We start from the raw sequence: 14,453 nt of genomic DNA, 5'->3' as shown, positions 1-14,453 counted from the left end.
GCCCCAAGATCAAGGCATCTCCTCATCCCTCCCATCTGGGACTCAACTTCCTCTTCACTGATCTCGGTGTCTTCATGTTGCTCCTCTGTGTGCCTGCCCTGTGTCCTTTTCTCTCACTGGAGGGAGGATGGCAGCACTGGCAGAGTCAATATCTGCTGGGGGCTGCAGATGGTTCCGTGAGCCTGGCCAGGCTCAGTGGCCAATTCTAATTTTGGCCATGGTTCCTGGACATGAAGACCAGTTCTTTTCCATAGGAATGAAGGAACAGAGCCCCACTGTTTTAGGGGCAAATGAGAGGTGACCACCAGAGGACAAGGCCAGCCAGAGCTGCCAGATTCTGTTCTTAGAGATACCCTTGAATATAGGAAATTTTTTGGGCAGAGTGTCAGTTTTGGCAAGGGGCATCAGAAAAGACAGACGGTTCTTTTCCATACAAAGGAGAGCACGGAGCCCCATTGCTCCATGAGCTGATGAGAGGCAGCCCATGACATCCCAAGATCAGCCAGACCTGTCAGGTGGTCCCTGGCAGGCCAAGCCAGTCAGACCTATTCCATGTTCCCTCGCTTCCATGGGGCCCCACAGTGTCCCAGTGGTCCCTTGCTTCCAGGAGGCCCTGAGGTGTCACAATGCCCCCTTGGTGACACCAGGCCCTGAAGGGTCGGAATGGTCTCCATGGTTCCATCAGGCCCAACAGAGTCATAATGGTCTCTGGGTCCCTGAAGCCCCGTGGTGTCACCATGGCCCCTTGGTTCCATGGGCTCCAGTGGTGCCACAATGATCCCCTTGGTTCCATGAGGTGCCCACAGTGTCACAGTGATCTCCATGGGAAGGAAAGAACTGAGCCCCAGTGTGGCAGGGGCAGCCACCAGAGGCCAAGGCCAGCCAGGCTTGATGGTACTGGCAGATTTTGTCTTGGAGCAACCGTTGGATATAGGGAATTTTAGAGGAATCCCACTTTCAGACATGGACACCCGGAGTTAAATGATGTTTTTTTTTCCAAAGGAAGGAAAGCACAGAACACCGGTGTTTGAGGGGCAGATGAAAGGCTGCCATCAGAGGTCTAGGCCAGCCAGACCTCTTTGCCCTGGTAGCTTTTGTCTGAAAGCAACCTTTGGATATAGGGAATTTGGGAGGTGGAACCCCAATTTTGGCCATTTCTGTGTAGATAAGAAGGACAGTTCTTTTCCATAGGAAGGAAAGCACAGAGACCAAGTGTTTCAAAGGCAGAAGAAGAAAGAGGTGGCTCCTGGAAGGCTCAGCCAACCAGACCTGTTCTTCCTGGCATGTTTTGTAATGGAGGAATTTTTGGATACATGGAATTTGGGAGGAGGAATCTCAATTTTGACCACGGTCACCTTGAGAAGGAAAACTATTTACATTGGAAGGAAATCACCAAGCCCCAGTGTTTCAAAAGCAGATGAGATGCATCTCTCAAGAGGCCAAGGGCAGCCAGACCTGTCTGTCCTGGCAGCTTTCACTTGGGAGCATTCCTTGGATGTTTGGAGTTTTGGAGGAGGAATCCCAGTTTTGGCCATGGAACCTTGGAGGAGAAGGACAGTTCTCTCCCACAGGAAGGAAAGCCCAGAGCCCCAGGGCTTCAGGGGCAGATGAGCAGCAGCCCTTGACATGCCAAGGTCACCCGGACCTGTCAGGTGGTCCCCAGGAGGCCCAGCCAGCCAGACCTGTTCCATGTTCCCTTGGTTCCATGGACCCCACAGTGTCACAATGGTCTCCTTGGTTCCATCAGGCCCTGGAGTGTCACAATGTTCCCCTTGCTTCTGCAGTGCCACAATGGCCCCGTGCTTCCATGAGGCCTTGCAATGTCACAATGGCTTCGTGGTTCCACAGAGCCCTGATGTGTCACAATGGCCCCTGGGCTCCGTGTGCCCTCGCTGTGTCACAGCGGCTCCTCTGTGACACTGCGGCTGCACAAGGTCACCATGGACCCTTGGTTCCTTGGGGTCTCTGAGTTCACAATGGTCTCCTTGATTCCATGAGGCAGCACAGTGTCACAATGGCCCCTTGGTTCCATGAGGTTCCGTAGTGTCACCCTGGTGTCCTTGGACCTGCATTGTCACAATTCACCTGTGGTAATCACATATCCTCTGAGCAGAGAGAGAGATCTCCCAGGATTTTCCTGGGAAGCTGTGAGAAGCTGTGAGAAAGCTCAGAGAAAAGAACGAGAAACAATTCTTATCTTCACCTGCTGCAACTGTTGTTGTGCACATGTGGAATGTATTATGGAGATTTGTTTATCAAAGGGTGATTTCTAAATTGGCCAATGGTGATGGTGTTTGGATTTCAATTCACCAGTCTGGTCTGTCTGTATTGGACTGTCTGCAAGAGCAATGAGTGTTTCTTAGCAGTATAGTATAGGATAATGTAATAAAGTGATTGATCAGCCTTCTGGAATCATGGAGTCAGTGCTAATTATTACAGGCTGGGGACGCCCTGCTACGATAGTTATCTAAGTCAATCTTCCCTTACCTCTGAATGCTGAACAGAATAGGCTTAACAGGCATAGCAGGAACACCAACCACTGTAGACCCAAAGAGCTGGCTGAGGAGTTGGGAGCAAACTTCCCCTGGTGTCATTTCCTCACAGTGGGTACCATTATTAAAGTAATTCCAAACACATACAGTTAGTGTGTGGTAGTCTCAAATCCATGTGCCCACCGTCCAGAGGAAATTAAAAATCCATAAATTCCTCACCATATTAACCCATCAAACAAATTGATTATCAGCCAGATTTGCCATAGTTATAGGATGGGAAAAATGTAGCCACAACCATGTGCCACCCAAACCAGGGTAAGCTAGACCACATAGTAACACCTAACAAGGTTTCTATATCCAGTGCAACAAAAAAAATTATGTTACTCAAGAATTGTTATTCTTGTTTCACCCTGTTTCTCTCAATGCCCTCAGGCTACACATCGGGTGCCAAAACTGGTCTTGGTTTACAAGACAGGTGTCTGCTAGGGAAGGCAGCAAAAAGCCTCCTGTGGAATGGAGAATGTAAACCCCCTCCCTCCAAATTATTAGAATCATGAAATCAAGGGGCTCTCAGGCAGGCAAAGATATGGGAATAGGAATGTCAGCTCTTTCCTAGTGTGTATAACAAAGCAAACAAGCAGCAGCAGCTGCGGCACGAACAGCAAACAGAGCAGAGCCCAGTCCCGGCCTTTGGGCCGTGGCGCTTTCCCTGCGGTGCAGTTCCGGGCACAGCCAGCAGGGGCGCTGTGGCTCCCGGGGCAGGGCAGGTGCGCTGACCCCCACGCGGCTGCAGGGGGCGCTCCGGCCGGGCTCGGCAGCGCGGGGCCATGGCGGCTTTGTCCGAAGGGGGAAGGGCTGGAGAGAGGCTTTGCTTCACAAACCCCGGGGCAGCCGGCTCCGGTGCCCCAGCAGGACTCTCAGAAAGCAGTCAGCTCGGTGCCCCAGCAGCACTGGCAAAAAGCAGTCAGCTGGGCTGGCAGGATGTTTCGGCAGGCAGGGGGTGAGGGGCTCCAAGCAGGGCAGAGAGAGCCCAGCTCAGGATCCTGGACACCAGAGCAGACAGGGATAGGTCTCTCTTTTAGTGGGGCAGGTGTAAATAAGGTCCCAGTTTAGTGGCTGTTCTCACGAGCAGAGGCTCACCCCAGGACAGAAGAAACAGCTCTGGCCCAGGCTGTGGCAGCAGCAGTGGAAACTCCCATCTCCAAGAGCAGCAGCTCCTCCCAAAATAAGGGATCAGCTGATAAACATCAGCCAATGATAAGGAACAAACAGAAAGGAAAAACCCAACCCCCAACACTGGTTTACAATTCCTAATGCTAAGGGAGAATTGTATAAAGTTTTAATTCCACCTTTATAATTGTTTACATACGAGCTCTTGAAATGTCAGGGGTAGGGATTGGAACCTGCTGCTCCAAGGCTCCTCTCACAAAAAGAGGCTTAGAAAGGCTGGTGGTCCTTGGAGGTATTTGGGGATCTATAAGGGCTATTGGGGGTCCTTTCTGTGCCTCCTGACCTGACAGGAGCTTCTCTAATAAACTTTGGCTAAAGCTCCCAGTCTGCCCATGACAGGAGCCCCTGTGAGTGCCTGTGACATCCCGGCTCTTTGGCAGCCTGGGGACACTTAGAAAGTCCCCATGAAACCCCTCTGAGGGCCTGTCAAAATATCTGAACCTTAATATGCAAACTGTCGGCTCTTAACTGAAAGGTTGGTGGTTTGAGCCCACCCAGGGATGCCATTTATGTCAGAATCTGTGGTATTTAAATGATCCCAAATTTGCAGAAATTTGCTGTCTTTGAGCCCCACTGCCAAAGAAGAAGCCATAATTCATCTGTGCTGGTTTTCAAGGTTGTTTATTCTTGTTTATCTATAACATGTTCTGTCTGACCTGCAGTAGGCCTTTCTTGCGGGGCAGCGTGCAGGGCTCTGCCCCTCAGTGGGAAGTTACAAACATTATATACCAGAAACTACCTGTGCTATATTTACAATAATGTGCCAATACCTACGACCTGTGTTGAACAGTGTGTCCCCAGTCTAAACCAACAGAAAAATGCCAACACTGCAGTGAAACATGGAAGGCATGAAGAAGACGAAAAAGGACAGGACACACACGATTTCCTCTATCTTGCCTCCTTTGAACCCCTTATCTAGAATCCTAAAATTCTACTTTTGCACCCGTGTCACACTAATTATTACTCATGTCAAACACTCAGAGTGTGTAATTCATCCTGTAAGATTGAAAACTCTTTTCCATGGACAGAGATCACAGACAGTGTCTCTGGGGGCTCTGTACAGGGGGGTTCCTGACCCCTGCCAGGGTCCCAGACCTTCCAGGGCAGCCAGAGAGATGCCCTGGATTACCACAGCAAACCTCATCAGGACCCATTGCTATAGTCAGTTTCCATGGCAACCATCACCAGCCCCTGTTGCTATGGTCAGTTTCCATGGCAACCAGCACCAGCCCCCTGTTGCTATGGTCAGTTTCCATGGCAACCATCACCAGCCCCCTGTTTCTATTGTCAGTTCCCATGGCAACCTTCCCCAGCCCCTGTTGCTATGGTCAGTCCCTGGGCAGCTCCATGGAGACCCCATGCCAGGGGTGGTTGCCATGGACACCAGCTCAGGCCATCAGCCAGAGCCCGTTTCCGTGGCAACCATTGGCAATCCCATCCCCAGGGTCATGGGATCCCACAACCACAGAAGTAGCTGAGCTGGGAGGGACCCATCAGGATCCTCGAGTCCAGCTGCTGGCCCTGCACAGGACACCCCAACACTGCCAGCCTGGGCCTGGCAGCGCTGTCCAAACGCTGCTGGAGCTCAGAGAGCCCTGGAGCTGTGACCCTTCCCTGGGGAGCCTGGGCAGTGCCCCAGCAGCCTCTGGGCAAAAACCTTTCCCTGAAATCCAACCTAAGCCTGCCCCGACTCAGCTGCAGCCGCTCCCTCCACTCCTGTCCCTGGGCACCAGAGTGAAGAGGTTCCCTCAGCCCCAGATAGGGACCCGCTCCCAAGGCTGCTGCCATGGTCACCAGGGCTGGCACCAGCTGGGATGCTCGGTTTGCACAGGCCGGGATTCAGGAATGGAATTCCCCAATTTCCTGCTCCCGCTAAAACCCTGCTGGCTCTCGTTGCCCTCCCACCTTCCACTGAAGGAAAACAATGGAAAGATCCCAGGCTGGGATAAGAACAATTTACTGGGAACAGCAACGAGGTAAGGAACAAACTGGAACAGAAAAAATATTGACAACAGAAGGGATAAGAAAAACTATTTACAGGGGAAATTACATCACCATCAATTCTACCTTCCTGGCCACATGTCTCCTCCTGCCTGGAAAGGACACCCTTCTCAGAGAGAGAGAGAGAGAGAGTCCCTTTCCTGCCCCTGGCAATGACCTGAGGTGGGAGTGAATGTAGTGACAGGGCCATGGCCAGACCCTCATGTTCTTCAATCCCACATAAGGTCATTGGCAGGGGCAGGAGAAGGTACAGGTATCTTCCCAGCATGGATCACAGGGAACAGGGATCACCAGGGCTCTTCCCAATGTGGGTTCTTCAATGGGGGGTGAAGCTGGAGCGGTGCACGAAGCTCCTCCTGCAGTTGGGGCACTCACAGGGCTTCCCTCACCAGTGGCTCTGTTGGTGTCTGGTCAAGTCAGAGCTCTGGGTGAAGCTCTTCCCACACTGGGGACACTCGTAGGGCCTCTCCCCAGTGTGGATGCGCCGGTGCCTGATGAGGTGGGAGTTTTGCTTGAAGCCCTTCCCACAGTCAGAGCAGAGGAAGAGCCTCTCCTCGGTGTGGACCCGCTCATGCAGGAGGAGACTTGAGCTGCTCTGAAACCTCTTCCCACATGTGGGGCACATGTAGGGCCTCTCCCCAGTGTGGATGCGCTGGTGGGTGACAAGGGTGGAGTTGTGCTTGAAGCCCTTCCCGAAGTCAGGGCAGCGGAAGGGCCTCTCATCCGTGTGAATCCGCTGATGTTCAAGGAGATGGGAGCTGGTGTGAAACCTCTTCTGACACTCAGGACACTCGTAGGGCCTCTCCCCAGTGGGGAACCTCTGGTGGATGATGAGGTCGAAGCTGCAGCTGAAGCCCTTCCCACACTCCCCACACTCGTAGGGCCATTCCCCAGTGTGGATCATCTGATGTCGTTTCAGATTGTTGCTCTGCCTGAAGCTCTTCCCACACTCCAAGCACTTGTGGGGCTTCTCCCCATCGTGAAGCTTCTCAGGGACCACCAGGTCTGAGCTCTGGCTGAAGCTCTGCCCACCTTCCTGACCCAGAGTGGGCCTTTCCTCCTCAGAGCACCCTGGGCTGGGTTTGCAGCCCCTCCTCCTGTGGGATCTCCAGGGCTTTTCCTCCCCGTTGGATTCTTGCGCTGTGGAGTTGCTCAAATCGGCCTCTTCCATGAGGTTGTGCTGCAGAGATTTGTCCTTCCTCGTCTCCATCATCAGCTCCTGCTCTGGGGTAGGAAGGACAAGGAGAGGATGGGATTTGCCTCCGTGCCACAAGGAAGGGTAAGGAGATCCCCCCAGTGCATCCCCGTCAGCAGAGGGTCGGCAGCGGGGCTGTCCTGCAGCCAGGGGCCAGGCTGGGCCGGGAGATGGAGCAGGAGAGAGGGGGAAAGGGGCACTGACTTCCTCCTCACCTGCCTGGGGGTCCAAGGGCGCCTTCCTCTTCCTCACAGCCTCCTCCTCCATTTCGTGAAGATTTGGGTATGGGAAATTCTGTTTTGGGAGGAAAACAAGGGATGAGCACATTGAGTTTTGTACTGGTTGGAAGGCAAACCAGGGGGAGAGTCTAAGCCAGAATGACAATTGAGTAAGAAAATTAAGATCAAGGCAATGATACAGAAACACTGGCTTAATCTGACAGAGTCAGGATATACCCTCACACCCCGTTGCTCAGGGTGGTGGTAGCAGTCTGATGGTGGCTGCAGTCCGTCTGGAGTGATGAACGTGATTCTGTCAAAGCAGTGATCCTGTAGAAGGGTCTGGTCTTCCTCTGAAGGTCCAGTGGTGGTTATGGAGCTCTTGTCCTCTGGGAATGCAGTAGGCAAGGTGGTCGTGGTGTTGCAAAGGTGAGATTATATCCAGGTAGGAATGCTTGGTTCCTCCCCCTGGGCGGAGCATCCCACAATGGGATGATGTAATTTTATCAGCCCTGCAGTGACACTCAATGGCCCATTAACAGAAAATGGCCCCTGGAGGGCATTATCAGGGCTGAGCCATGGAAGAGATAAAGAACACTGCCCCACCTGTTGATAACAGTTTATGGAGATGGTGACTGAAAACACTTTTGGTTACATCTGACATTGTAACCTGAAACAGTGAGGCAATCCCTGCTCGGGGTGGGGGGTGAACACCACCCCCCTTACCCAAACTGGCTCAGGTGTAAAACCCCCACCCTGGGAAGGCCACACACACAGGGGACAATGTCACACTTGCCCTGCCCCAGGGGGAGATCTCTTTCCCCGTCACTCCCTTGCTCTCTCCCCTTTTCTCTTTCTTTCAATCTCTCTCTCTACCTCACATTTACTGTTCAATAAAATCCACTTTGGATTTTGTCTCTTTAGCACCTTCATTGAGGCAGAGGCATCTCTCTAAAAATTTTATTAACCAGATTGCGACATTATTTTGGCACAGTGAGTTCAGGGCACTGCTGTCTGACCCTAAGTGCCTTTGACAACAGCATGGGTCCCTCCTCTGAGGACGTTCTGCCTCTTTCTGGAGGAACTCTTGGAAACTTGGATGCAGCTTCCTCTGAGTGACTTTTGGGAGAACTTATGAGGAAAATGACTGTTGTGGGTGGCCAGGGTAAAGAAAGTATTTTCTTGTCCATCCTTGAAAATTTTTTTTAAATAACTGGAGAAAAGGGAACAAATTATACTAGCAAGACTGACAAGGATCATTCACCCCAATGTGAGGAACTCAAGGCCAGTAAATTCCTACAAGAAGCCCAGTTCAAGTAGATAAATTCCCAAGTAACTCCCGAATTCACAGCTCTGGGGACTTTGCCAAATATAAGAATCATTATTTTCTTTGTCCCTGTCACCTTTGTGACAGCTACACAGAGCTTTCCCTTCCCTTTATTAATCTGTACTGGGCCAAATTTCCACTTTCCTTTTATCGGAACCTGTCAGCAGCTGAGCTGAAGCTGTGCAGGAACTGATGAAACTTGGATTTGCCACAGAATTGCTTCTATTTTCAGTTTATTCATGTTTGGGATTTGTTTGTGTTTCCATCACAAGAGACTTGTGGGAAGAGCAAGTCTTCCTCAAGGCATTTTATGGAGGGTTAAGTTTGATTTCTGCTGAGTTTGTTTTGTCCAGTGCCCAGGGGATGCTCAAGGGGTCTCTGGTTTTGGTTTGACCCTAATTTTCTTCTGATTTGTCTTTATCACTTAAAAACACCTGAAAAATGACAAAAAAGAGTATTGACGAGGGATGTCAAAAAGTCCCACCATTTAAGAGGTATTTGAGGTGGGATTTATGGTTTGGGAACATATTCTGCAGGATTTATGTGTTCTTGGGGGATATATGGGAGTATTCTCCATATCTTTGCACTCCAAATGCCAAGGTGGATTGCTCTGTCACCTCAAAATTACTCAATGCCAATGGAAACACCTCAATCTTACCCCAAAATTGCTCAATCCCACCTCAAAGTGGCTGTTTCCCACCTCAGTCCCATGTCAAAGTTACTCAATTCCTCTGCCTGCAGGTTTAGATGGGGTTGGAAGGAGATTGAGAGAAGATCCAAATTTGAGGTTTTGGGATCAGGATTGTATGGGGCTGTGTGGGTGTGATTTATTTTGATAATAAATAAAACTATCAGAATTATTGATTTCTGTTCCATTCATTTTCTGTCAGTTCTCGTTTGCTTTTCAGAGTGCCGCCTTCTCAGCTGATTTTGTTTGTGACCTCCTGTCCCAGACTGAAAAGCAAGATGTGTTTGCTCTATTTGCCATCTGTATGGCAGTTGTCCTGTGTTAAGTGGGCAGTTTTTCCTTATCTCTTCCACAATCAGTCCCCACTCAGGGCAGACATCTGCTGACAATGGGCTATTGAATGTCACTGCATGACTGATAAGAACTGTAACATCCCATTGTGAGATGCTCTGCCCAGAGGGAGGAGCCAAGCATTCCTACCTGCATCTAGATTTGAGATTCTGGCTCACCAACACAGTTTTTTCTGGGCTGGATTTTTCAGAGGAACAGCTGCCTCTTCCTCTTCAGAAGAAGACACCCTTTTCTACAGGATCGCTTCTCCAACAGAATCACACCTGACACTCAAGAGGACTGCAACCACCATTCCAGTTGGACTGTGGCCAACACCCTGTCCAACAGAGTGTCAGGTTGTATTCTGACTCTGTCAGTGGTTTTTTGGTTCACTGCATTGTTCATAATTTTACTTTCTTCCCTAATAAAAAACAGTTATTCCTGCTCCAAATTTTACCTGAGAGCCCCCCTTAATTTCAAATTTATAACAATTCAGAAAGAAAGAGTCTACATTTTTCCATTTCAGGAGAGGCTCCTGCCTTCCTTAGCAGACATGTGTCATTCCAACACAAAACACCTCCTTTCTCTCCTGCCTCTCTTTGCCTGCTCTGTTTCTCTCTCTGTGTCTCCCTTGACCCAGGGCAGCTCCCACCAAAGACCCTGACCTGATTTAATTCCCACTCCATGAGCTGCAACAACCATGGGTGAAGTTATGAAGGCTGGCAGTGAAATGTCACTGTAAGATCTTGCTCCACTTGGCTTTTGACTCTTCCATAACAGCTTTGCCTTCATGGGCAGGAACATATTTTCCTGGCTGGGAACTGGAATTCCAGCCCCTGGGAGTGTGTGCCATGGATCCCAGAGGGGCATTCCTGAGGCTCCCAGGGTGCTGCTCCTGCCGTGCCTCCCAAGGAGCTGTGCAGGGCAGGGGACAAGGTGCAGCAGCTGTGTTGGTGCTGCAGTGCCACAACAGCCCCTGGTTCCAGGAGTTTCCGCACTGCCAACAGCGGTTCCTGGGTTCCATGATGCCCTGCTTTGTCCCCATGGATATTTGGTGTCATGAAGTTCTTCAGTGTCACAATGGCCACCTCGCTCCATGAGCTTCTGCAGTGTCCAAATGGCCTCCTTGGATGGGCAGTGTCACCATGGACCATTGGCTCCATGCAGCCCCGCTGGGTCACCATGGACTCCTTGGTTCCATGAGGTTCTGGGGGTGTCTCCATGGTCTCCTTGGATCCACAGTGTCACAATGGACCACTGGATCCACGTGGCCCTGCTGTGTCACCATGGCCCCTTGGTTCCATGGGACCCCAGGGTCACAATTGTCTCCTTGCTTCCATGTCACCCCCTCAGTGCCAAAATGGCCCCTTCGTTCCATGGGGGACACAAAAGATTTATGGAAACATTGGTCAAATCCTGCTTAACACACCTGGGAACACCTGTTTGCATTCCAGAGGGAGGTTAAAGGTGAGGATGGCACCAGCAGCTTCCATCTGAAACAGAGATCCAGGGAAAGGAGTGGGACAGAGAATTCAACTGGGAGACGCAGAGAATTCTGCTTCCAGAGATCATTTCTGGTCACACTGTCCCTTGTAGAAAGATGACACCATTCCAGGCAGCCTGTACTGAGCAGGTGGCTCCTGAGTGGGGTTTGTTATTCAGGAAACCTGCTCAGGCTTTTCCATTCTCTCCTTCCCAAGAGGAAAACTTCTCCTGGGCCTGTGTGCAGGCAGAGCCCTGAGGAGAGCAGGTGGGACACGGTGCAATGGGCTGGGACATGGAGCTGCAGAGCTCAGGGACAAGGTTCTGCTGCAGGACACAGGGATGTCAGTGCCAGGTGGGTGATGTCAGACATGGTGAGGCTGGGGGTGAGGAGCAGCTTGTCCAAACAGGCTCAGCCCTCAGGGGACTCATTCTTCTACATGCCCAGACCTCCTAAGGAGAACTTCAGTGTCAAGATCACCTGGGGAATGCTTCTATCAGCTCTTCTCTGAACTGGAAAATAAGAGAATACTCACTTGACTAAAGAAAAAATGTCATGAGGTGCACTTGGAAATCTTCCTCCTTACAAGAACTCCAAACTGACTCCAATCAGCTGCACAAGCCCTGGAGACTTGCAGACAATTGAATGAAGACAAAGCGCCCCTAAGGGCTTCCTTTTCTTTAATGATCCCCATGGAGGATTTGGGGTGAAGTCCAGAACCCTCAGGCACTGAGAGAAGGCTGAAGAAGCTGCTCAAGGAGTCAGGAGCAAAACTCCAAGTCCCTTGGAGCATCACTGGGCCCCAGTGAGGGCAGGGACTGCCAAAGGCTCCCCAGGGACTGGTGAGAGCAGATCCTTGAGGCCAGGATTGCAGGGAGCCCAAGGCTCAGAGCAGGGAACTGCAATGCTGAGCAAGGCCTGGGCTGGCTGGGGGAAGCAGAAAGGCCAAGCCCTGAGCCCAGCCTGGCACAGCAGGGCCTGTCCCTCACGGGTGGCTCGGGGCTGTTTGTGGGGCAGGGGGATGTGAGGGGCAGCAAGGATAAATGTCACAAACCTGTGTGACCCTGCAGATCCTCATGGAACCAAGGGGCCGGTGTGACACTGTGCTGCCTCATGGAATCAAGGAGACCAATGTGAAACTCAGAGACCCCAAAGAACCAAGGGTCCATGGTGACCTTGTGCAGCCCACAGTGTCACAGAGGAGCCGCTGTGACACAGCGAGGGCACACGGAGCCCAGGGGCCATTGTGACACATCAGGGCTTTGTGGAACCACGAAGCCATTGTGACATTGCAAGGGCTCAAGGAAGCACGGGGCCATTGTGACACTGCAGAAGCAAAGGGAACATTGTCACACTCCAGGGCCTGATGGAACCAAGGAGACCCTTGTGACACTGTGGGGTCCATGGAACCAAGGGAACATGGAACAGGTCTGGCTGGTTGGGCCTCCTGGGGACCACCTGACCACCTTGGCATGTTGAGGGCTGCTTCTCATCTGTTCCTGAAGCCCTGGGGCTCTGGGCTTTCCTTCCTATGGGAGAGAACTGTCCTTCTCCTCCAGGGAACCACGGCCAAACCCGGGATTTCTTCTCCAAATTTCCTTATGTAAAAGGATGGTTTCCACATGAAATCTACCAGGAGGAACAGCTCTGGCTTCCTTGACCACCCAAGGGTCACCTCTTATCTGCCTTTGAAACACTGGGACCGTGTGCTTTTCTTTCTTATGAGAAAAAAACCATCCATCTCCACCAGGCACCCATGGCCAAAACTGAGGATCTGCCTCCAGAATTCCCTATATCCAAGGATAGCTCCCAGACAGAAGCTGCCAGGACTGACAAGTCTGGCTGTCCCTTGCCTCCTGAAGGCTGGCACTCATCTGCCTCTGAAACACTGGGGCTCTGTGATTTTCATTCCTAATGAAAAGAACTCCTCTTCCTGTCCAGGCACCCATAGCAAAACTGAGATTCCACCTCCAAAATGCCCTGTGTCCAAGGATAGCCCCTAGATGAAAAGTATCAGGAGAGACAGGCCTGGCTGGCTTGGCCTAAGGGTGGCCACCTCTCATCTTCTTCCAGAACACTTGGATTTTGTGTTTTTCATTTCTATAGGGAAAAACCTTCCATCTTGACCAGGCACCCGTGGCCAAAACTGGGATTCCACCTCCAAAATTCTGTATATCCAATGATTGATCCCAAGTGAAAGCTGCCAGGACAGACAGGTCTGGCTGCCCTTGGCCTCTTGGGAGCTGCCTCTCACCTGCCTCAAAACACTGGGGCTCTGTGCCTTCCTTCCAATGGAAGCGAACCTTCCTTCTTCTCAAGGGGTCCATGGTCAAAATTGAAATTCCTCCTCCCAAATTCCATATGATAAAAGCTGCCAGGACAAACAGGTCTGGTTGGTTCAGCCTCTCAGGAGCCACCTCTCTCCTCTTCTGTTTTGGAACAAAAGGTCTGTGCTTTCCTTCCTATGGAAAAGAACCATCCTTTTTATCTACACAGAAATGGCTGAAATTGGGGTTCCACCTCCAAAATTCCCTATATCCAAGGGTTGCTCCCAGCCGAAATCTGCCAGTACCATCAACTCTGGCTGCCCCTTGCCACACTGGGGCTCGGCTCTTTCCTTCCCATGGAGATCCCTGTGACACTGTGGGCACCTCATGGAACCAAGGGGATCATTGTGGCACCACTGGAGCCCATGGAACCAAGGGGCCATGGTGACACCACGGGGCTTCATGGACCCAGAGACCATCATGACTCTGTGGGGCCTGATGGAACCATGGAGACCATTCTGACCCTTCAGGGCCTGGTGTCACCAAGGGAGCATTGTGACACCTCAGGGCCTCCTGGAAGCCAGCCTTCATAACTTCACCCATGGTTGTTGTAGCTCATGGATTGGGAATGAAATCAGGGCAGGGCCTTTGGTGGGAGCTGCCCTGGCTCAAGGGAAACACTGAGAGAGAAACAGAGCAGGCAAGGAGAGGCAGGAGAGAGAGGAGGACACAAACACAATCAGCTGAGAAGGTGGCACTGTGAAAACAGAACTGCAATGGACTAAAAGTAATGCGACAGAAAGAAATAATTTTGTAATTTCCTATCAAAACACATTTTACTCCCTTTTTCACCAACCTTGTGCTGGTGTCATTCAGCAGGGCTGTCAGAAAGTTCATCATTCTGAGTGGATGTTCCAGGCTGCAGCCACAAGGAAACAGGGAATGGGGATTTTCCTGCTCCTGGGGAGTGAAACACTGATGAAAAATTAAACCCTACAATTTTAATAAAGATTTGTAGGGAATGGGTATGTTTATTTATAGCGCTGTGGACGTTTGTCAGGACTTATTGCTCTTTAATGGACATGCATCCACAGCGCTATAAATAAGCATACCCATTCCTACAAATCTTTATTAAAATTGTAGGGTTTGATTTTCATCCGTGTTTCATCATGGCGAGCCAGGCAGGAGATTTTCTGTCCTCGCAGGGGCAGGGGGTAGAACA

General features: G+C 51.1%; 1 protein-coding gene across 1 annotated transcript in view; it reads right to left on the bottom strand.

The window, feature by feature from the left end:
• LOC140681477 (uncharacterized) overlaps positions 1–14,453 on the bottom strand; it is a 472,703-nt gene that overhangs the window by 227,309 nt on the left and 230,941 nt on the right. The window contains 1 exon segment of the mRNA XM_072921312.1: positions 6,168–6,707. Within this exon segment, the coding sequence (XP_072777413.1) occupies positions 6,168–6,707 (540 nt within the window).

The sequence above is a fragment of the Taeniopygia guttata genome, chromosome 36 (genome assembly GCF_048771995.1).
Source record: "Taeniopygia guttata chromosome 36, bTaeGut7.mat, whole genome shotgun sequence".
NCBI lineage: Eukaryota > Metazoa > Chordata > Aves > Passeriformes > Estrildidae > Taeniopygia > Taeniopygia guttata.
The sequence above is the reverse complement of the archived record's forward strand: the minus strand, read 5'-3'. Positions and strand labels throughout refer to the sequence as shown.